Below are 21,080 nucleotides of genomic sequence, written 5' to 3' on the forward strand. Positions count from 1 at the left end.
TGCCTTGACCCTCTTATATTCCCAAGGTGAACTGGAGAATGTATGAAAAACTAAATATCTTCAGCACCATGGTCTGTTCTTTAGCTCAGGGAACTCTCAGTGCCTGCTGAAGAATTTGGGGCTTTAACTCCATCTTTATACCAAATGGTGCACAAAAATAGATCAATAAAATATTTTTTCAATTGTCACTAGACTCTACGGCTGTTTTTATTATCGAGTTCTGTGTGTGCTGAGAGCATTCATAAGTGAAGTCCTTTGTGCAAGCAGGGTGACAGATTCCTGGCTCTGCACACAGCTCATACAATAAGGATCTCTTCTTCCTTGTCCATCTCTGCAAGCATCCAGGGTCCAGAGCTGGACAGAGGCTCTGAGACCCTTGCAGAGTCAGATTTGAGGGAAAACAACTTGGCTGGCCCTTCTAAAGAGGTAAGGGATTTCACATGAGGTTTTTTGGGCCTTTTTCACAGGGCTTTCTTTCACAGAATCATAGATTAGTTGGGGTTGGAGGGAAAATCTGGAGATCATCCTCTCCAACTCCCCTGCCAGGGCAGGGTCACCTGGAGCAGGTGACAGGAATGTACCCAGCTGGGTTTGGCGTATCTTTAGAATGGGAGACTCCACGCACTTTATCTGTTCCAGAGCTCCGCCACCCTCAACCTAAAGAAGTTCTTCCTCAATGTTGGAGGAAACTTTCTGTGTTTTAGTTTATGGCCATTGCTCCTCATCCTGCCAGTGAGCACCACTGAAGAGAGTCTGGCACCATCCTCGGACACACCGGGGAGACACTGACATGGATTGCTGAGATCCCCTCTCAGCCTTCCCTTCTCCCGAGTAACCCGGCCCAGCTCCGCAGTGTCTCCTCATCGGAGAGGCGCTCCAGCCTCCCAGGATCTGCAGAGATGCCCCAAGGAGCTCCCCGGCAGCTCCTTGCCCATCTTGTCACCCATGAGGTGCCCAGCTGGGCACGGCGCTCCAGATGTGCAGCGCAAAGGGAGGATCCCCTCCGCGCCGCGCCGGTCCCTCCCGCCGCCCGGCCGGTCCCGGCGCCGGCAGCGGGGCCGCGCTCGGGCCGCGCCGGGCGGGAGGCGGGGGCGGCGGAGGAGGAGGGGCCGGAAGGGGATGTGACCGCCCGCCCGCCGGCCCGGGGGTTCCGGGATCTCCCTGGCCGCCTCCGCCGCCCCCCGCCGGTCCCGCAGCCCCGGGGCACCCGCCGCGCCTCGCCCCGCCGCGCTGCCGCCGCCCGGGGATGCGGCCGGCGCGGTGCCCCCCGCCTGCCCCGGCCCGGCCGCTGGGCACGAACCGGCCTCCCGGAGCTCCCCGGCCTCGCAGCCCCGCGCCCGGCTCCGCCTGAGGCAGCGGGCACGGGGCGCCGGCCCGGCCGCCCCAGCGCTGCTCCGACGCGCCATGGCCCCGGCGGGGTAGCGGCGGGGGAAGGAGCCGGAGCCCGGTGACCGAGGAGCGCCCGTCCCATCGCTGCAGCCCCGGGAGCCCGCCCGGAGCTGCTGCTGCTGCTGCTTCGCCTGGAGAGCTGACATGGTTCCAGCGCACCTGACCCTGCCGGACTTCAGCGATACTTGACGCCAAATCCGCGGCTCTTTGGCCTTTGCTAACTCAATGCTATGCAAAAGAAAAGGAGGAGAAAAAAAAAGAAACCTTGACACTAGTTGTGGTGGGAATGGCTGTTTCCTGTCCTGGGTGAGCCTATGTGTGGTTTCTTGCTTGTAAGATGAACTAATTAATTCTCCTTTACCCAGTGGAAGACACACTACATATGGCAACTTGAAACTTTGGTAATGCTTGGTCATTGCTGAGCGCTTGGAACTTTTACTCATTTGTTTTGTTTGATTTTTAATTTTTTTTTTTTTTTTTTTTGCATAAAGTCACCTAAGGAGCCTTGTTGCTGTCTTCAGGAGCATTGGAGGAATTTGTCTTAATTCTTCACCTCAAGTGACTTTATCCCACTGTGAGTGCAGCCAGTGCACCCACCTAAAATACCTTCTTCAAAACTCCTTCCCAGCCTGGAAGATCAGGGCTCACGGACTTCTTTGAAAACTTCTCGTCCTGGGAAAGGCTGCCCATAGTTACTTTATGGGGCAGCAGCCTGGAAAAGTTCTTGGGGACCAAAGGAGGCCAAGTCTGCCTGCCCTGCACTTCATCAAAGGAGCAGGGAAGAAGGAGTCATCGAGGCATGCGGGCCCACACTGCAACGTCTTCGTGGAACATGGTGAGGAGTTTCTATTGGTATTTGGTTTAATTTTGGTTTGCTGAGCTAGATATAATATCCAATAATATCCAAGACCATGGAACAGATACAGACATGTACTTTATGGAAGTCTTGTTTTCTTTCCCTTGCTGCTTAATGCAGATCATCTGTGATTGTTTATTAAGAAAACGCATGGGTCAGATTGCTTGAAACCTGAGCATAGGTTATTGTACAGCTAAAGGTGAAATGAAAGGAAGTAACTTTTTAACATTGTACAAGTTTCTCATTTCTGCCTTGGTTATGTTCTGGTTTGGAATCTGGGAAAGTGACCCATTTTTGAGTTGTCTGTGTCATTATACAGACCAGCCTCAGCCAGTGGTGGTGCTGTGGTCAGTGACAGGTGTTCTTTAATTATCTTTACCGAAGGGACTTTGCTACTTGGAAGGGGAAAAAACCCTTTATTTTGGAAAGTTTGTGAACTTACTGCTGTTGTGAAAAGAGTTTCTTGTGGCATTTGGAACACCTTTGCTTAGTGGTTTCTCAGAGCTGGTTAAACCTTCATCCTGTGATGAAGTGCTAGAGGCCTAAAGTTTGAGGTAGAGCAACTTTGTCACTTGCTGACCTTCTGCCAAGTATGGGGGGAGTTCAGAATCTCAGGAAAGAAGCCAATGAAAAACTCAGTAGGAATCAGAAGCAGATTTGGTGACTGCATCAAATTCTTCCTTAAACAACAAATACCAACTAACCAAACACCCCCCTCCCAAAACCAAAGAAACTGTAAACTGAAGGCATCCCTACACAAGTGAGGTGCAGAAATGCATTGTTTTTGCTTAAACTCTGGGGTAATCCTTGCTTCTGCACAACACTTTAAAAATTCTAATGTTCTTGAGATGACGTGCTGCTGGCTGCTGTCTTTGGCTGGAGAATGTGATTTTGACAAAGCTTCTGTAACAGTTTTGTCCTGTAGAGGAAGTTTATCTGTGAACAAAACAAAACTGCATCTGTAATCTTTATAGAACTAAAAATTGAAATATTTGCTGTCTGAGAACACAATCCAGTTAGAGGAAAAGTTTTGATTTGTTCTTACTTTTTAATGGCTTTGCTTTCTAACTTTTTCTCATTCTATGTTTCTAGAAGGGTCCAAGGAATTCTCTGCAGTGTTCAACAAACACACAGAGATCCCTTGCTTGTACTGCCCTGCTGAAATACTCTTTTGAGTTACTTCAGTGTTTTATTTTCCCCTACAATGTTTGTGCACTGAATAAACTTTAGGTAGTTAAGGGAAGGTTAGAGAATATCAGGGCTAACTTGGCTCTGTGATGTTAAACCTGCTGCTGGATTTTTCCTTGGTTATTGCTTTTACTACTGTGGACAGAGTTTCAAGGTCAGATGAGATACAGCCAGAGCACTTGCTGCAAGCAATACAATGTTCTTAGTCCCTTTGGTGTTTTGCTGTGGCAGGAAAGCCAGAAACATTCTTTTTTCATCATCTAACAGCAACAGGCAGATGGTAGCTTCTTGCCAGTGTGACCTGAGGTCAGCAGATCCCAGCACATTCACGAGGAAAAATGGCATCTCTAATGTCCATGGGCCATATGTCCACGAAAGACCTTGGTGTCTTGATTTAGAAGAGAATAAACTTGAAAGGGGACATCAGGGTTAGGACATCTGTTGAGAGAACTGCAAAAAATCAGCCTCGCTTATACACATGAGGAAAAGTTTCTTCCTTTGAGTGGATGAAAAGGTTCTTCCAAGTCCTGTCAGTAGAAGGCAGTACCACTGTTGTTTATTCAGCTCTCTTCTGAGTTTGGGCTGCTCCTGTTCTGAAAAATTCCATATTAAAAATCTGGATAAATTAAGAGGGAACAAAGTACATTTTAGAAAGTTCTTCCTTTTCCTTTCAGTAATTTGCTTTGAAATACATAGACTGACATACTTTATAATTAATGAACAAAGCAGTATTTAATGCCTTCAGTCCTATTCAATTATTGTGCCTGGGCTGTAGTTAATAAAAATAAGATTGGTGTTTTTTTTCAAGGCTTAAATAGTTGCATGTTTCCTTTTCAGTACATCATTACACAGTTTCTTTTAAATACCAAACACTGTATCTGGTTTCTCTGTTGCACTGTGGGAACTGGTTTGTCTTAGGAAAATTGTGTTTCTGGCTTTTCATAACTAAGAAGTGCTTAAGGAGAAATTCCATGGTGGGCCACTTAAACCCCTAGAGACAGGTGAATTCTTAAATGTACTTGTCTGAAATTCTTGTATATTAAAGCCCCTGATAAAACAAAGAAGTGGAGCTTTTGGTAGCAGGGCTCTCCTTTTAGGGTTGTGTTTTTATAAAGGCATTCATGATCCTGCTTTGGTGGTGCAATTACCTGCAAAGTTCTGCTGAGGCTCCTTCAGCAGGCACTTAGTGAAAGATCTGGATTGCTTCAGTGGTACCAGATTTTGGCTGAAAGCGTTAGTGAATATTATCAGTGTAAGGCAAAATAACTTTCAGGAAAGTAATTCCGTTTTTTGGTCGTCACCCTTTCCGTAGCACCCAAAGCAACACATCGAGAGGCTTCTGAAAAGTCAAGCAGGCAACTGGCCAGAAACCAGCTCTGCTGGTGCTCAAATCTTCTGTGACAATAATGCAGAAAGGCTCTAAATTTTGTCATGAGCTGACAATTGAGGAGTGCCTTAAGGGGGAAAAAAATAATCTATGTGCAAGTTTTGGGCTTCTCTCTTTGTGCTGTTACTTTGCCCACCGAGGGTGTTTTACAAGCTGGAGTTCACGCTCGTGTCGTTACCCTGGGCAGCAGAGTAGCCCTTGCTGGGATTCTACAAATTTCCCCCTGATGCAGATTACTCCAGCTCACAGTTTGTTTGCAAGCTTGAACTTGAGAGGAATTATAAAGGCAAAGTTTGCTTCTTTCTCTCTGCTTTTCTTGGTGAGAATTGAGTCTATAGTGACTGCTTTTTGGGGATATCCAGCTGAGAAAAAAGTGTGGCCAGTAGACAGTGAAGGGGAAAGACTCTGTCAGCGCACCTTGAAATTTGCACACTAATGTATCTTGTGCCTTTCCAGAATGTTAATTTTGGCAAAACTCAAACTTTCTGAAAAGAAAGGTGTGTTCTCAGAGGGCTCAGCTGTGATCCCTGGGTTGGCAGGAGCTGGCTGGAGCGATTGGCCAACACCACCCCTTCTCTGACTGTCTTGTGGAGGTGTTGCTGTGCTGAGTGATGAGCAGATCCCCTGAAGCATGTTGGTAGAACAGTATCTCCAAGGAAAAGCAGCACTTGAAGGCTTTAAAAATGAACTCTAATCATTACATACGTGATGCTGAGATGAGGAAGAGATTGATAAAGCACTCAAAAATGGCCTTTTCATAGTCTTACATAGTGATAAAATGTGGCCTTAGAGTTTCTCTTCCAGCAGGGAAGCTTAAATGAGCTGTTTACCTCATTGTAAAGGGAGATAACCTGCAGAACTGGATCCATTTTTCTTAAACATTTAGTGCTGAATATAGCTGAAGTCAGCCAACTACAGTCACTGTCATATTAGATCTGAATTCTTTTTCTTACAAGGGTGCTGAAAGTTTTACTGCTTTAATTTGGAAGCAATTGTGCAAAATGGATCTATAGCACCACCGTGCCACAGCTGCCAGTTGGAGATGTGCCCTATATAGTCCACTGTGAGGAAAAACCCCAACAATTAAAAGTACCATTTCCTACATTATTGATTAAAAATAAATTTTAAGGGTCTATATGCTTAATAATCTGTCTTGTTTTATGCCGTTAAGTTTCATGTTTCAAGTACTTCAATTGTGAAAATTAGGAAATTATGTTATAATCAGTTTCAAGCATATCCTGGGCTCATCCCACAGTGTGAGCAGCAGGGCAAGGGGGGAGATTCCCCCCCTCTACCCCACTGTGCTGAGACCCCACCTGCAGTGCTGTCTCCAGCATGGGAAGGACTTGGAGCTGTTGGAAAGAATCCAGAGAAGGCCATGGAGATGCTCCAAGGGCTGGAGCCCCTGTGCTCTGGGGGGGCTGGGGGTGCTCATCTCAGAGGATGCTCCAGGGAGAGCTCAGAGCTCCTTCCAGTGCCTAAAGGGGCTCCAGGAGAGCTGGAGAGGGACTTTGGACAAGGGTCTGGAGTGACAGGACACAGGGAATGGCTTCAAACTGCGGGGAGACTAGATATACAGAATAAATCCTTCCCTGTGAGTGTGGGCAGGCCCTGGCACAGGTTCCCAAACAAGCTGTGGCTGCCTCTGGATCCCTGGAAGTGTCCAAGGCCAGGCTGGACAGGGCTTGCAGTAATTTGGGGTAGTGGAAGGTGTTCCTGCCCATGGCAGGGTTTTGGAACAAGATTATCTTAAAGGTCTGATTTTTGTACTCATTATCCTTTGTCCTACAGGGGAGCTCAATATGTCTTCCTTATATGCAATATACATTTATTAGATAATCAATTGCCCATACATGGAAATGATTTAAATGAGACTCCTTCCATACTAGAGCTGTTTCTTCAAACCCATGTACTTAAAACCCCTGCATTTATCTCTTTCCATTGTACCTCGGGGAATTTTTATACTTTGTCTCTGCTTCACCAACTGCAAAACCTGAGACTTCAGAGAAACTGCTTTACTACTCCTGACTCCACTTTAGACCATTTACCTGAAATTGGATCATTAGCAGCGGCCTAATTGGAAGCCATTTTTTAGTCTGCCTTCAGTATTTCAGATTTTCATTCTGAACTGACAAAACTTTCTTTGTTGTTAGGCTGGAGATTTGGCAGCTCCCAAATTTCAATTTCCATATCTATTAGGAGAGACTTATCTCCAGCTTTTGGGATCATTGCTTATGAATCCAACTTCACTGTGCCTCAGTATTAGCCTGGTTAATGCTGACATCTACTGCATGCTGAATGCAGATTTGTTTACTGCCTCTGACTGTATCCCTTTTCATCATAAAAAACCACTTGCTGTATTTTTTTCTTGCTCCAGTTATCAAATACTACTAGGTTATGCTAAGAAGCTCTTCTACAAAACTTGATCTATGGTTGGAATATGTATGGAAAGAGACCTAAGACTTTCTAAAGTGCTTTTCCACAGGCCGAGGTGGAGGATGATGATGATGATGGGGAAAGGCTAATCCCTTTCCTGGGCAAAAGCAGTTCTGTTTTGTGCACTGGCTAATCTTTGATAACTTGCCATGTTTAAGCAGTTGATCTCCTTCATGACAAATAGGTAGCAGTTGCTCATATGCCAGACTTTCATTAACAGATTATGCTAGTTCTGCATTCTTATTTACAAATTTTAATATGAAGGCTGTGGTAGGAAATCAGGACAGGGAGGCAAGAGAAGGCTACAGGGTATTAGCATAAAAATCTTCCCTTGCAAGCGATCATCTCTTTCAGCCCACTTCAACATTTACCATCAAACTCACAGTATTTTACGTTGGAAAGTTTAAGTCTTAAGCTTGAAAGTGAGGAGGTGACACAGTCCCGTTGCTGAGAGTCCCGAGTTTCATCCAGAGTTTTGGTATTAGGCTCTGTGGTAAATCATGAGGGTGCAGAAAGGTGAAAATGGCCTTGGAAAGTCTTTTCCTGTTGACTGTCACTTTAGGGTGGTGATGCTGTTGGGTTGTGCCTTGGAACAACAGGGGTGTGTTTCCAGCTGTGCTTGTAGGAACTGTGGTGAAGCAGACAAGAAATAGTTGGGAGAGTGTTTTGGTAGCCCTGGTGTGGATGGGAGTGTAACCAGAACCTTGGCAGGTGCCAAGTGAGGAACACTCTTAGCTGACCTCAGGCAGTGGGGATGCAGAGCTGCAGGAGTTAGTCCAGCTCTTAACCCCTGGCTGATACCAGTGTCATGCTCACTAAAGGTTCAGAGCACCCTGCCATGATTTTCAGGCTCTTTGGAGTGTTTCAGCATTGCCAGAACATTCCTGCAGCTCCATCAGCATACTTGATCCACCCTGTAAAGTTTAAAACCTGGATGTCTGTGATACTGTGTGAGTGGACATTGGGTGTGTTGCAGGTGCCATCACTTTCAGCTGTATAAAACACTCTGATATGCGTTTACAAAGACTGAAGGAAGTGTTTGAAACATTAGTGGCCTTCTGGAGTATTTTTGCAGATGGACTTTGCTCTCCTTATTCTTTGGCAGGGGAAAGGGGCTGCCTTCTCTCTGCAGTGTCTGTGTGAGCAGTGCCAGTATCTGCACCCAGCAGTGTTCTCTCAGTTCAGCCACACTGTGCCATTCTTGTGAGAAGGAGTTACTCTGCTCATAAAAGGTCTCTTGTGAATCCCAAAAATCCTTTGCTGTAGGAATATCCAGAGCGGTTCCTGCAGGAGCGAGAGGGATTCTTACTTCTTTGCTTCTGTGACTCTCTTATCAGTCAGCTCTTACTCTGCTCGATGTTGATTGAAGATCAATCTAAACACTCTGTAGAGGTTATTAGTCTGCTTGCCAGAGTGTCCATTTAATTGGTTTAAGGAGGATTCTTGGGTAAAAAGGTAATGAACATTCAATTTTAGTGAGTAAAGCTGCCTAAGGCAATGTCTTTCCTTAGTTCTTAACTAAATTAGTTCTTAGTTCTTAACTCTGGTCTTTCTTTAAACTTCTGTGTTTAATGCCAGTGTTGCACTTAGATATTAAGCATAAATGTTTGTGTGATGGCTGGAAGTTTCATCACGCTTGTGGCAAAATTTGATATAATTCTGCTAAAATGGTATGTTGTGCTCTGGGAGATGTCCCTTTCTACACATTTCCTTATGTGTCCTGAATACCAGTTTGCTTTAGTTTTTGCTTAAGTACTCTCTGAAATTAGATTTAGGGTTTTTTTTTCATGTGTGTTTTCTTTTTCCCCAGCAATTTTTCCTGGCTGTTACCAGCTGGGTTGTGAAAAGCAGGAGCTTGCTTTTATGCAGAGTGATTGCTGCTAATTTACATGGATGCAAGCAAGCTCATCATTCTTTCATGAGTGAGGAGACTGCCTGATTTATGTTGTGTCATTTCTGAGCACTGTTTTTACCTAATGAATAGAGTTTCACAACAGATTATTAATCATTAAGACTTTGGTTTCATTGTGTGTATTAAAGAATCAATATTGCTACATGTTGCCTGCCTTGAGAAGCTGCTTATCCATTAGCGCTGCTTTTCTAAGGCATTCTGGTGCATTTATCACTTTGGCTGACTTCAGTTCCTACCTTATTCCTGCCACGTTTTCCCAGGGCCTGAGCTGTGTCCAGTCTGCTTCCCTGTAGATTCCTCCTTTGAGGTGCTGTCTGAGCAGTAGCAAATGTTATTTGCTCCAGTCTCTCCTTAGAGCTCATAAAATAGTAAAAAGCTGGACCTTCCTCTGCTGTGGTTTGCACTCCACATTTGCATCAAAGAGGGAGTGATGGCCTCAGAAACTGGGAATAATGTGTGATGAAGACTATTGAATTACATACTCTGCTGCCTGTTAAATGCAGGTTTTGGATGGCAAGGCTGGCTGGAGGACAGGATTCCCCTGTTGTCTGAGCTGCTCTTTGTTCCCTGTCCAATGTCCATCTCTGCTGGAAGTACCGAGTGACCTGGGCTTGTTCCCTGTGCTTCCCGTCACGCTGGTGCTGCACAGGAGGAAATTTCACTTGCCCTGCACACCCAGAACCCAAAACACACTCGTGGGCTCTGTCAGTGAGCTGATCTCCTGCCACGCCACACCTGGGGGAACTGGTGACTATTTCATGGCCTTGTCTTTGTGTGTGTGTGTGTGTGTGTTCCCAGAATAAATAAAGCTGTTTTTCCAAAGGCTGAATGTGTGAATGGTAGTGGGATAAGGACGTGGAAACTTTAAATAGGAAATTCCTTGGGCTTTCAGGAAATGTTTGCCCTGTCATTTATGTTCAAGTTGACTAAATTCAAAGACTGTTTTTTGTTAGGTTCAGCCTCATTTAACATACCTGGTGAGGGGCTGTTCCCAAGTTCTCAGTTCCTGACCACAGAGCGTTATCACAGGGCTGTTATGCAGTAAACACAACTGTTTTCACTTGGGTTTTTGTGAATGAAATTATTTAATTAAAGTGTTTAAAATTATTTACTTAATTAAACTTTAAGGTTTATTACAAAGGTGTAAAGCAAATTAAATTGTCATTTGGGGCACTGGCCACCAGATGTCTTCTGTGACTCTTCACTAACTTCTCTGATTAAAATAATCCCAGCAGTGAGAATCGTCTTGGAAATGAGCAAAAGTTTAAAAGTTTAATGGTGAGAACCAGGGTCAGAAGTGACAACTGTGGATTTCAGAAATAGTGGCTGTCAGGTCTTTTTAGATTCTACTAGAACCTGTAATCTTTGTGTTGCTGATGAAGAAAAGCTTAGTAGGTGATGTTTGCTTTCAGTGTTAATGGGAAAATCTTGCTCCCTCATCTTCTCAAGCTCCATTTCAGCTTATTCTTTGTTTAAAAAAGAAAATAAGTAGTTTTCAGTTCTGCATTCCTTTTCACTTATTGATGTCTTCTGCACTTCTGCACTGCACTCCCCCACTTATTTTGTTATGCTGCACCGACTTTTAAAAAATATAAATACTTCCCTAATATTAATATTAGGTTCCTCACAGTATAGAAATTGATTTGGTAAATCCTCTTGTAACACTGAGTTCAACATTTGTGAACAGGAGCTTTTTATGGCAAGGATACTCAAGGACTATCTGGAAACAAATTCAGCCTGTGACACTTATTTACACAGTTGGTGTTGTCTGAATGGCAGAATTGCTCTCGCAGAGCTAATGGTGGAGTTAAATTGTTATGAAGTCGTAACAATGCTTACAAAAGCAAAGCTGTAATCTAGTAATACTCTATTTTACTCAAATCTCTTTTGGGTGAGAGTATTTTATAATAACGAAGAAGATTTAGTGCATCTAGCAAAATAGTTTAAGCTATAAATATGTATGTGTGAATGGGGTTTCATTTTTATTATTTTTATTGGCTCCAAGTTCTTTTCATTCCTGATATAAGTCTGGCAACACATAATGTTCATTTAAAAACTATATCCCATTTTAGCCTGAATAACTGGAACAGCCATTAGAGGTATTGTTGTCTGGCTACACCTCATGTTTGCAAATAACTTAGGAAAGCTCAAATGAAAAGTTTTGAATAAATGCCAAGCTGTTATTTCTTCTTTAATATATTTAGCTGGATGGATAAGAAACTGCATTTAAAAGTCTCTGCAATCAAACCATTACTTCCTACAAGACTTATTGATGGATTGCACTAAATGTGTTTGCTATATACATTCTTTTTTTTTTTTTCCTCAACGTGCAGCTATTTAATAGAAAATAGATGTCCTTTACAGGAAATGAACTGGAGGGAACACAAAGCTCTTCCCATCATTTGATACGGTTGATGTTCATATAGAAGCTGTAATTTCCCTGGGCTCTGCAGATTGTCTGTTATGTCTAAATAGTGCCTCCCACGCTGAGGGTGGATGTCAAGGTGCTATCGTGTTTCAGGTATTAAGTAGTAATTATTGTTATGAGGCGATCACATCAGTGTAAGTATTGCTCAACCTTTCAAATTCCATGTCATTGGGAAAAAGAAAGTGTTGGGGAAACTTCAGTGTAATTTAGCCCTCACTGTGAGAACTGCTGGTGGTTTTAACCTTGCTCTTGCTGAAAAGTGAGACAAAAAAGGCTTTTCATGACCACAGGTACACCACCAGGTGTGGTGTGGGTTGTTGTGCTTGCAAAAGATAACTTGGAGACATAATCTGGGAGTTAATTCTGGACTTGCTGTAGTAGTGAGTCTGGAGAGGGCCAAATCCTGAAGGCTGTGGCTGGTTAGCAAAATGTACTGAGCTGCCTCATAAGTAGGTAATACTTTGAGCCAAGCAAAAGGAAAAATTAGAATAATAAAGGTTGGATTTTTGGAGGCAAATGCTAGCTTGAAATGCTAATATAATCATCTTGGTGACTGCAGTTTTGCCTCTGCAAAGCAAAGGCAGTGCATGACATTTCATTGAAGACCTGCTGCAATGTTGATAAGCCGACCTCTCCTGAGAGGAATTGTGAACTTCACTGAGCAGCAGCATGGCTTTGTAATTGTGGTTAAAAACACAGGATTTGAAAAGCATTAAATGAAAATAGAACAGCCCTGCATTTATTATCGGGTAAGGATTCAAAGAACCGTGAAATGTTAACTTGAAATATTTGCATTCCACTCATAGGAGGAATAAGTAGCACAAATCCAGTGAGGTGTTTTTGCTCTGATTTGTTAACTTGGGCTACTTTTCCCCAAAAAAGTGCATATTGCATTGTGTTGGCCATGCCCACATCATTTAGTCCTGCCTGACTAGAGAGGCATTAAAAACACTGAGGTGAAAGTCCCAGACACCAGCAGAGCCATTGCTTTGCAGCTCAGACATCTCCGTCATCTGCAGCGTTCCCAAATTAGGAAGTGGTGGGCTTCAGCAGGACAGGGAGTGGGATGATGTGGAGCCCCTGGAATGAGACACATTTCATGGCTGGGGACAGCCTTGAGTCACTGGGTGCTGAGGGTGCCCTGAGTCACGGCGGCGGTGGCAGAACTTTGTCTGCCCAGAGATAAAGGGTGGATGTTGTGGCTGAAATGGGGACATCACCACTCGGCCACTTCCGAAAAAACACCATGTGGTAGCCAAGGTGCTTGGTTGAGCTGAAATGTCTTGGCCATTCTGCTTTTAAATTGCTCCATGGATGTCACAGGTTTTTAAATTCCAGATTTAGAAGGAAGGGGGCTCTTCCGTGGTTACGAGGCTTTCATCTGCTGAAGTCGTGTTTCAGAAAGTTGATGTGCTGCTTGTGAAATGCTCCCCTAAGGCAAACAAGCCCTTCAGGGAGGGGGACTGAGGGCTGGAGTGAATCAAACAGGCATTTTACATTTCAATTATTAATACAGTACTTTTTATGATTCTCAAATTGGAATTGCTAGCAGCTGAATTTTAAAAATGTAGTAACTTCTAAAATTTTTAGGAGTAAAACTAACCCTGTGCAAGTAAAGGTGCTATCTTCTACTGCAAGACCTCTTTACTACAGTCTTGCACAGTTACTTGGATTTGAGTTCTCTTTACCTTGCTGCACTGTGTTCTCTTTGCATCCATGGTCAGCCATGTGGAGGTATCCATAAGGGATGGGTCCAGGGGAGGTCAGGTCTTACCTGAGAGGAGTTACACGCAAAAGGTAATTGCAGGATGCATTCCTGATCTGTAATCAAATTATGATTTCTTTAAAATGGATCCAAATAAAAATTATGCTATTAAAAATTATTATCACAAGGATGCCGAATGCAAAGCTGAACAAATGGATTTCTTTTAGACTACAACAAATTGGATTAGAGTATATTCGATGCCCTTGTGCCTCTCTCCCCATTAAAAAAAAGTATTTTAAAAACCAATCTGAGTGTAATACTCTAGGCAAAAAAGTGATGGAGGAGGGGGTCTGTGAGAGAGAGTTTGTGAAAAATTCTGCTAGTGCACTTACACCTTGACCCCATATTGTGGTGGGGACGAGCTGTGTGAGTGCAGCTCCTGCCCAAACAAAGCCCCACAGGAGCCAGGGATGTTGGAATTCACCTCCTTGTGCCATGCAGCACTTCTGACTGTTCTGGAGTACAAATCATGACTCTTGATTTCAGAGGCTGACACGTCAATCTGCGTATCCAAGGTTTGTGGCTGTGGTGAGGGAATTGCTTTCAGCCTGGGATCGTACCTGGGACGTTTTCTGAAGCTTTGGCTTGAGGAGCTGGCCTTGCCAGGGGTTGGCCTGGGGGTGTTTTATGGGATGCACAAGTAAAAGCAGATAGCAGGGATGAGGGAGGAAAGCCATGGAAATGTTCACGGCTTCTCTGGGACTCTTGTGCCCTTCCTGCTGCAAGCCAGCCTTGGTGACAGAGCTCCTGTTACTGTGACACCACAGATAAACCACAGCAGGGACTTTGCATCCTGCTTTTCCTTGTGCCACCTCCACTCTTCTTCCCACATCTGGCCCCTGCACACAGCAGGGAGGTGCTACCAAAAGCAGACCAAATAATACAGGAAGAAAAGCAGCTTTTTGCTTTGCATCTGACATCAGTGTTATGTTGCAAAGAATAACTGAGATATTTTTTTTTCTGGTCATTTCTCCTCCGTGCTGGGCTTGTCCTTGGATAAGTAAAGTGTGTATTTTCAGGCTGGGTAATTAAGGTTTGTGCAGGCAGTGATTCCAGGGATGCACCAGTGCTGAGGCAGATGAAATCCTGTGTTATTCCTTGTAGCAGGGACAGCATCACAGATAGTTAACAAGTACCTGCTTGGATTGTTCCTAAGTCAAAACCAGATCCTTTATCTTCATGTTCTTTATCATCAAAAAGCAGCAGCTTCTTGCTCTATAACCCATATAAATCAGTAATAAGATTCTTTCTTCATAGGAAGGGAAGAGGGTTGAGAGTGTAGAAGTGCTTGAAAGTCCTCAGAGATGGAATAGTTTGTGTTTGCTGGTTTAAATTGGAAGCTCTGTCTTTTGTACAGGTATTGATGCCAACATGGAATGATGTGCATGTTTATTTGGCTTTGATTTATTGATTGGAGCGGGGGGAAGATTAAACTCTTCCTGGATAATGCCTCTAGTAGATGCCTATCCTATAGCCACCCAAATTTGATAATTTGAAAACCTGTGTTGTATATCCCTGACATTTCACACTCATCTTTCAACTGCTCACCTTTTGTCTTCCAGTGTGTGCAAGCTGTTTATTATTATTTGTTTTGAGTATTTTGGCATTGGTTGTTGTTGGCTTTGTCTTTATCATATGGTTGCTTTTTCTCTTGGAGAAACAACTGTCCATTTTCAAATTGGATGCTCTTGCAGGTTGAGTGATTGCTTTGTATTGTGTAAGGCTATGGAAATCCTGCTGCTGACTGAAGCAACTGAAATCCTTGTTTAGAAAGGAAGTAATAATTTCTTACTGCCTGCTGGAAAAGCTGTTGGCCTGCTCCTGCAGGTGACCTGCCAAGGATTTAAGAAAGAAAAATTGGGTTTTATCCTCTTTTTTCCTGGTTTTAAGATGGTCAAAGCTGGCATGAAAAATAGTGGTTTTCAGAGAGGGGCTTTGTCTGGCCAAAACAGCAAAAAAAGAGCAAACCTAATCTTGCTTTTCTTCTCAGGTCAGCTTTGAAGTTGTTGGCTATATTAGCTTGCTATTGAAAATAGTATTTCTTTCTTTCTGCCCCTTTAAGTAAAGGGAGATGGCTGCTTTGCCCACTCAAATTGATATTTTGGCAGCTTTCTATACTAGTTCTTTCTTGCTGCATTTTGGGAAAATGGTCCTTAGAGATTGGCAGTGTCCTTTTTGGGACAGCTGGACTTGAAAGGCCAGTGGCATTTGGATAAGGTGATGTCCAGACATCCCTGCTGTCCTCTCCCACCACAGCCTGTGACCCTTGAGCTATTGATCACTGCTTCTGTAATTAAACGTGCAAGTTGGTGTAACTCCTGAGCAGCCTGATGGTAGAGAACACTTTTGCAGTCTCTAAGGTGCAAAATAACAGCTCCGTGGAACCAGAAAATCAGGCTTGTTCTTGGGAACCTTGCTTTTTAGCTTTCTTGATGGCATGGATCAAAGCTTTTAGCCAAACTCATCTGTATGACTGGATCACAGTGTCTGAACGAAGCCTGAAGGATTATGTGGACAGGAGGCTGTTGTGAGTTATAGCAAGCAGCTTTGTTTTGAAAACCTGTGTTTTTCTCCTACATTGCAATTACAGGGGATGGGACTTGGATTTCCACTTTGTTCTCGCCAGTTGTTGAGGCCTGACCTGGAGCTTGCTGGGAGGTTGGCAGTGTGATTGCAGCACTTTGGAGCAGGACAGACACTTGGGACTTCCAGTTCAGACACTTTTTCTCATCCAGCCTCCAGATTTTTATTTCTTTTAACAAACAGTCGCAGAAATTGAAGAAACAATGCACAGGTTCACATCTCAGCCATTTCTCGTCTTCCATGAACCCTGACCAACACAGCAATGGGAAAGAAAGAACGTAATTGTAGCAAAATGTTATGTGTGCCTCCTCCATTCTGCAAAACCTGTATTTTAGGGAAGATTGTATTGCTGGACTCAATAGTCCAGAAACATTGTCCTTCCATTTCGTCTACACTGTCTCTTTCCTACAGATATTGTTTTCATAAGATGCAGTCGGAATTAATGCATTTTTAAATATTTATCTTTTCTGTGTCATAAAATAACCATTCCAGCTGAGATTGAGTTCATCCTTCAGCATCCATATCCAAAGGAAAAGTCTTAAGAATTATCAAAAAGCCGAAGCTGGAGGAGGCCATCTTGCCTTCATGATCCTTTGGGCTCTGAGATTTTGGTTTGGAGCATTTGGTATTTTTTTTACCTCATGTCTGGGGACATTTTATCATCCTCCTCTTTCCTGTTCCAAGCAATTACCATTTATTTTATCTTCAAGCAGCAGCCTGTGGCAATAAATTTTAGGAAATTCCTTCCCGCCCTTTATTAAGCCCTATATAATAGCTTCCGCTACTCACTCATACATTCATTAGGAAGAATTAAACGAGTGCTGGCGCCCATTAGCAGAGCGTTTAATAACCTCTCCAAGGGAAGGTGCAGCAGATTGGAATAAATGAACAGGAGCAAAAACAAATGAAATAACTTCATAGAATATGCTCAACTAATTCGTTCTTAGAAAAACTACTTATTTACATGAACGTAGCACTTCAAAAGTTGTCGGTTTGAAACCCCTGACAGAAGAGTCCCTGAAGATCTACAGGCAGTGACAGTGAGAGCGTGGTTATGGTGCCTGTGGGCATTTTAGGGAGAGAAAAGGCATTTTAGTGTGTCCTGCCCACTTCCCCAGCTGCTGATGCTGTGCTTATGGACTGCAGGGAGGACATCTGTCCTGTAGGAACTGGGCCATAGCTAATAGCTCATCTCATCTGGTGGCAGCCACACCAGAGTCCTCGGATGCCTGTGATGGCTGATCCCTGCCAGGATGGGCTATGGGGCAAACACAGACCTCGTACCAGCAAGAAATTTACTCCTCCTCCATTGGTTCTTAACTATTGTTTTAAAGGAGATTCACGCTCAGCTGACAGTTGGCATAGAAGAGATCGGAGTCTGAGTACCCCTAAGTGGTTTTTCCAGAATAAAGATAATATTGGAGGCATTGCTGTAGGGAATTTCCTTAGGAAATCTCAACTTGCAGGCAGACCTGGAGTTGCACGTTACAGGAAGTGTTTTGCCACTAGTTCTAGTACTTTCCATTATTTGACAGTATTTTAATTTTTATGTGTATGATCTGATCCACGCAGATGAAGGAAAGTTGCTGGGACTCGTTTGGATCCAAGTGCTCTTTTGCTGGATGTGCATTTCCTCTTGTCTTGGTGGAAAACAAGCAGAGCTTTAAGATCTGCTCCTGTGTGTAACTCGTGAGAGCTCCGTACCTGGGTGTAAAACAAACACTTACCCACGGTGGGCTTGCAGTGTCACAGTAAGTGTCTCTCAGCTGTGCTCAGCAGCCTTTCCTCTTCCAGGATCTGATACTGGCACGTCATTTTCACACACTTCAGTTTCAGATTGATTCTCTTTTGAAAAAAAAAAGAAAAGTTCCAGTAAATAAAGCAAATCAAAACTACAGTAGCAGTTTTTATGGCTAACGTTTCATATTGACAGTGCTGACAACCTTGTTTTCATTTTGCTGTTGCCTGTTTTGGAGACAAAAATGTCATTGTTGAAATGTAATTCAGGTCTTGTGGATGAGAGTGTTTTTTGAGATTTTATGTTGTTGGGGTTTTTTTCTGTAGTCATTTCTGATCTCATTTGAGGAGCTCAAAGAGTTGAGAACAGTGACACAATAATTGCAGTTATTGAACCAGAGATGTAGTCTAAGACTTTTACCTGGATCACTACATTTGATTGATATTTTAATTTAGTTTTCTGGCAGATGAAAGATAATGAGAATCAGTTTGCATTTGGAAATATTTGCACTGGAGAATTCCTAATTTTTTTTTTTAATTATTGCTTTTTACCTGCTTATAGAACATATACAAGTCCTGTTTGAGACCCCTCATTATATTTCAAGCATCAACAGTATCTGAATGGAAAGAATCTGCACAAATCATTTCAATATGCTGCTAATACACACAGAATATCTTTTTCTAGTCTCTGTGCTGGATAATAGCTCGGATAACAGCTTTCAGACACGTAAATAACATTGCAGAGACATGGTGCAGACTCCTTAATGGATAAACGTATTTATGAACCTGGTTATTTGCATTGCTTTTTAAATGGCCTGATGACCACCCTTCATCTGAGGGAAGAAATAACTCGGGTAGATTTTGAGCAGATTGGTTTTGGCTCAGTCTCCTGCTGTGATAGGTGGACAATGAAGTGTTCATAGAGCAGGACTGAGCCTGCAGAAGAGCGGGGTGAAATGCTGCTGATGAGCTGATTTATTCCGGCGGGGTCACTCCCCTGCTAGTAAATAGCAGCGTTGGTAATTTTGCTATTTTCGTGCAAGCTTCCTAGGTATTTCAACTTCCTAGTTGAAATCCTGCTTGGATAGAGGCAGTAAAAGCAGGGATCACATCCCTCCAGCAGTGCTCCCTCCACCTCCAGCTTTTCCTTCTCCCCTTGTGGTGCTCCTGGAGGAGATCTCTTTCCATTTTAATTACTCGTTTGTCCCGGATTTGAGAGACTTGCTTAAAGGCACGACGTAGATTGCAAATGGTTGCCCCTCGTATATAAGGTAATAATTGTAATATAAGCTAAAAACTGTAATAATATCTTTATCGCCTTGGAACAATTCCCTGCTCCCCATGTCCTCTGGAGCAGCAGAAGCCATTCGGCGCTGTGACATTTGATGGGAGTTCAGGCGGAGCCGCAGCTTGCTAATGGATTTCCGATTGTTCTCCTGGCCCATTCTCCCGCTGGATGGTGCTCGGGCAGCCGATGGAAAGGCTCTGCCATCCTGACATCGCCTTTCTCTGCGAGCACAAGAGCAGCTTTCCTCTCCTGTCCCTGTGGCTGCTCTCCTGCTCAGTTAGAGATAGAGAAGGGCCAGCTCTCTGTTGGAAGCTGAAATTAGTTTTGCAGTTTATATTATCTCTTTCCTGGGAGTCCGCTGGAATTCCTCTTTGCTCTAGGGAGCTTGAGCAGGCTTTCCTATGGCTGTTTGACTCTGTGAGTGCCTTAAAGCACTGCTGGTACAGAGCTGGCTGCTGTGGGAGGTGTGTTTTGGGTGGGGGGGTTTCTCTGCCTCCTGGACAAAACACCTTTTTATGCCAGACCTCTCCATTTCAGGCCAGGGAAGCCACATCTGCCTGGGGTCAACGTGCAGGGTCCCCCTGCAGAACTGCCTTCAATAGGGCTTTTATGCAAGGAACGCTTAAATGTGCTGTGACTGTTGGTTTAATAACTCAGTTGTATGGTTTGGAATATCTGCTTCAGGGTGCTAGTGGGAAAATTCAGGGTAATCTCTTTGTTTCAGTTGTTACAGGACAGCAAACATCTTTAAAATAAAATAATATTGTAGAAAGAACAATTTATTCTTAGGAATGATTAATTAAAATGTTTTTATCGACTTAAAATCAGTATTTGTGGTCCCTTTACCATCTCTGAAAGCCTGATCCAGCTCATTCCTTTCTCTTGAAGGATTGATTGCCTTCCAACAACTCCCAGAGAACCACAAAAGTGAATTTTGGGCTTTGTAATTAAGATATCTTGAGTTATTTCTGATTTATCAACATGACTGATGGAAGGGGTTGCATGCATTTCTTTTCCTTTCACTGATACACTCCTCATGTGGAGGCATTCCGAGGGCTTTGTGGGTGTCAGCCTGCAGAGTGCCAGCCTGCAGACTCTGCTGCTGGAGCAGTGGCACAGCTCTGCCTGGGGAGATCCCCTGCAGGCTGTGCCACCCTCATGTTTTGTTTTCTGGAAATCTCCAGGCTAATTCAGCCTGGGGTGTCGAGCCTGTTGAAGATAGCCAGTGATAAATGATGTTGTACCAACCTACATAATAAACATTAATAATATGTTACAGGAGATTTTATTCCTATGCATCTGATAAATACCGAGCTCACATTTCAGTAGATATTCATCCCACCACCAGTTTTAAAAAAAAGTAACTAATGAATTGTTGGCTTAGCTCAGTTTTATGGCTTAGAAGTTCAGGCTGTGCATTTCTTTGTCACAATCTCATTATATCCAACAGCTGCCTCTGGCCTGGTTCAGATAAACAGTATTAACTTGCATTTAACCCCAAACCCTGTGTGCATAGGCTGTGCTGCCTTTCCCTTGCACAGGTGATTCGTACCAAGGTAAATCCTTTCCCTGCAGGCAGCTGTCCCTAGGGAGAGCTGATGGGCACTGCAGGAGTGCCCCATGATCCCTGCCTGGGTTTTCAGGAGCAATTTTGATTGGACTCATCTTGTGAGGAGAACATAATTTTCTCAGGACATGCTGGCTTTGGTAGGATTTTGAAATGGTGCTCCCGTAGTTTTAAGAAGATTTCCCCCAAGATCTTCCTACTTGTCTAGGAAGAAAGCCAGTTTATCTTCCTCTCTTTCTATTTCTAACTTGTTTTGACTGGTATTATCTCCCCGGTTTTTTTTCCTGTTTCCATGATCTTTTTGCCTCTTTGATTTCCTGTAAACCTAGTAGAGCTTATGGATTAGTTTCAAAGCCACCAAGTGCAGACCTCCTGGGCTCCTCACAGGGCCACAACACCTGGTTGTGTCACATTGCCCAGTCCTGTCCCTGCTGAGATGCAGCTGGAGCTCCCCTCTCTGGCCTTTTTTTTTTGACTCCTCCAGAAAAGCAAGTTGATTATTTTAACTTGCAATAGTTATACCTGTGTCCTGTGGACAGGCTAA

General features: G+C 43.7%; 1 protein-coding gene across 2 annotated transcripts in view; it reads left to right on the forward strand.

Annotated features, from left to right (window-relative positions):
* Nucleotides 1-1,370: 1,370 nt before the first annotated feature.
* The window catches only part of ABL1 (ABL proto-oncogene 1, non-receptor tyrosine kinase), a 77,378-nt gene continuing 57,668 nt past the window's right edge, over nucleotides 1,371-21,080 (forward strand). The window contains exons 1-2 of one of the 2 annotated variants that reach the window (XM_085594149.1): nucleotides 1,371-1,790; nucleotides 1,881-2,224. In XM_085594149.1, the coding sequence (XP_085450275.1) occupies nucleotides 2,089-2,224 (136 nt within the window). In that variant the 5' untranslated portion in view covers nucleotides 1,371-1,790; nucleotides 1,881-2,088. The remainder of the gene's footprint in view (nucleotides 1,791-1,880; nucleotides 2,225-21,080) is intronic. The other variant, XM_085594148.1, reaches the window with a different exon arrangement.

Source organism: Lonchura striata, chromosome 17 (genome assembly GCF_050655825.1).
Source record: "Lonchura striata isolate lonStrDom1 chromosome 17, ASM5065582v1, whole genome shotgun sequence".
In the NCBI taxonomy this organism is placed as follows: Eukaryota; Metazoa; Chordata; class Aves; order Passeriformes; family Estrildidae; genus Lonchura; species Lonchura striata.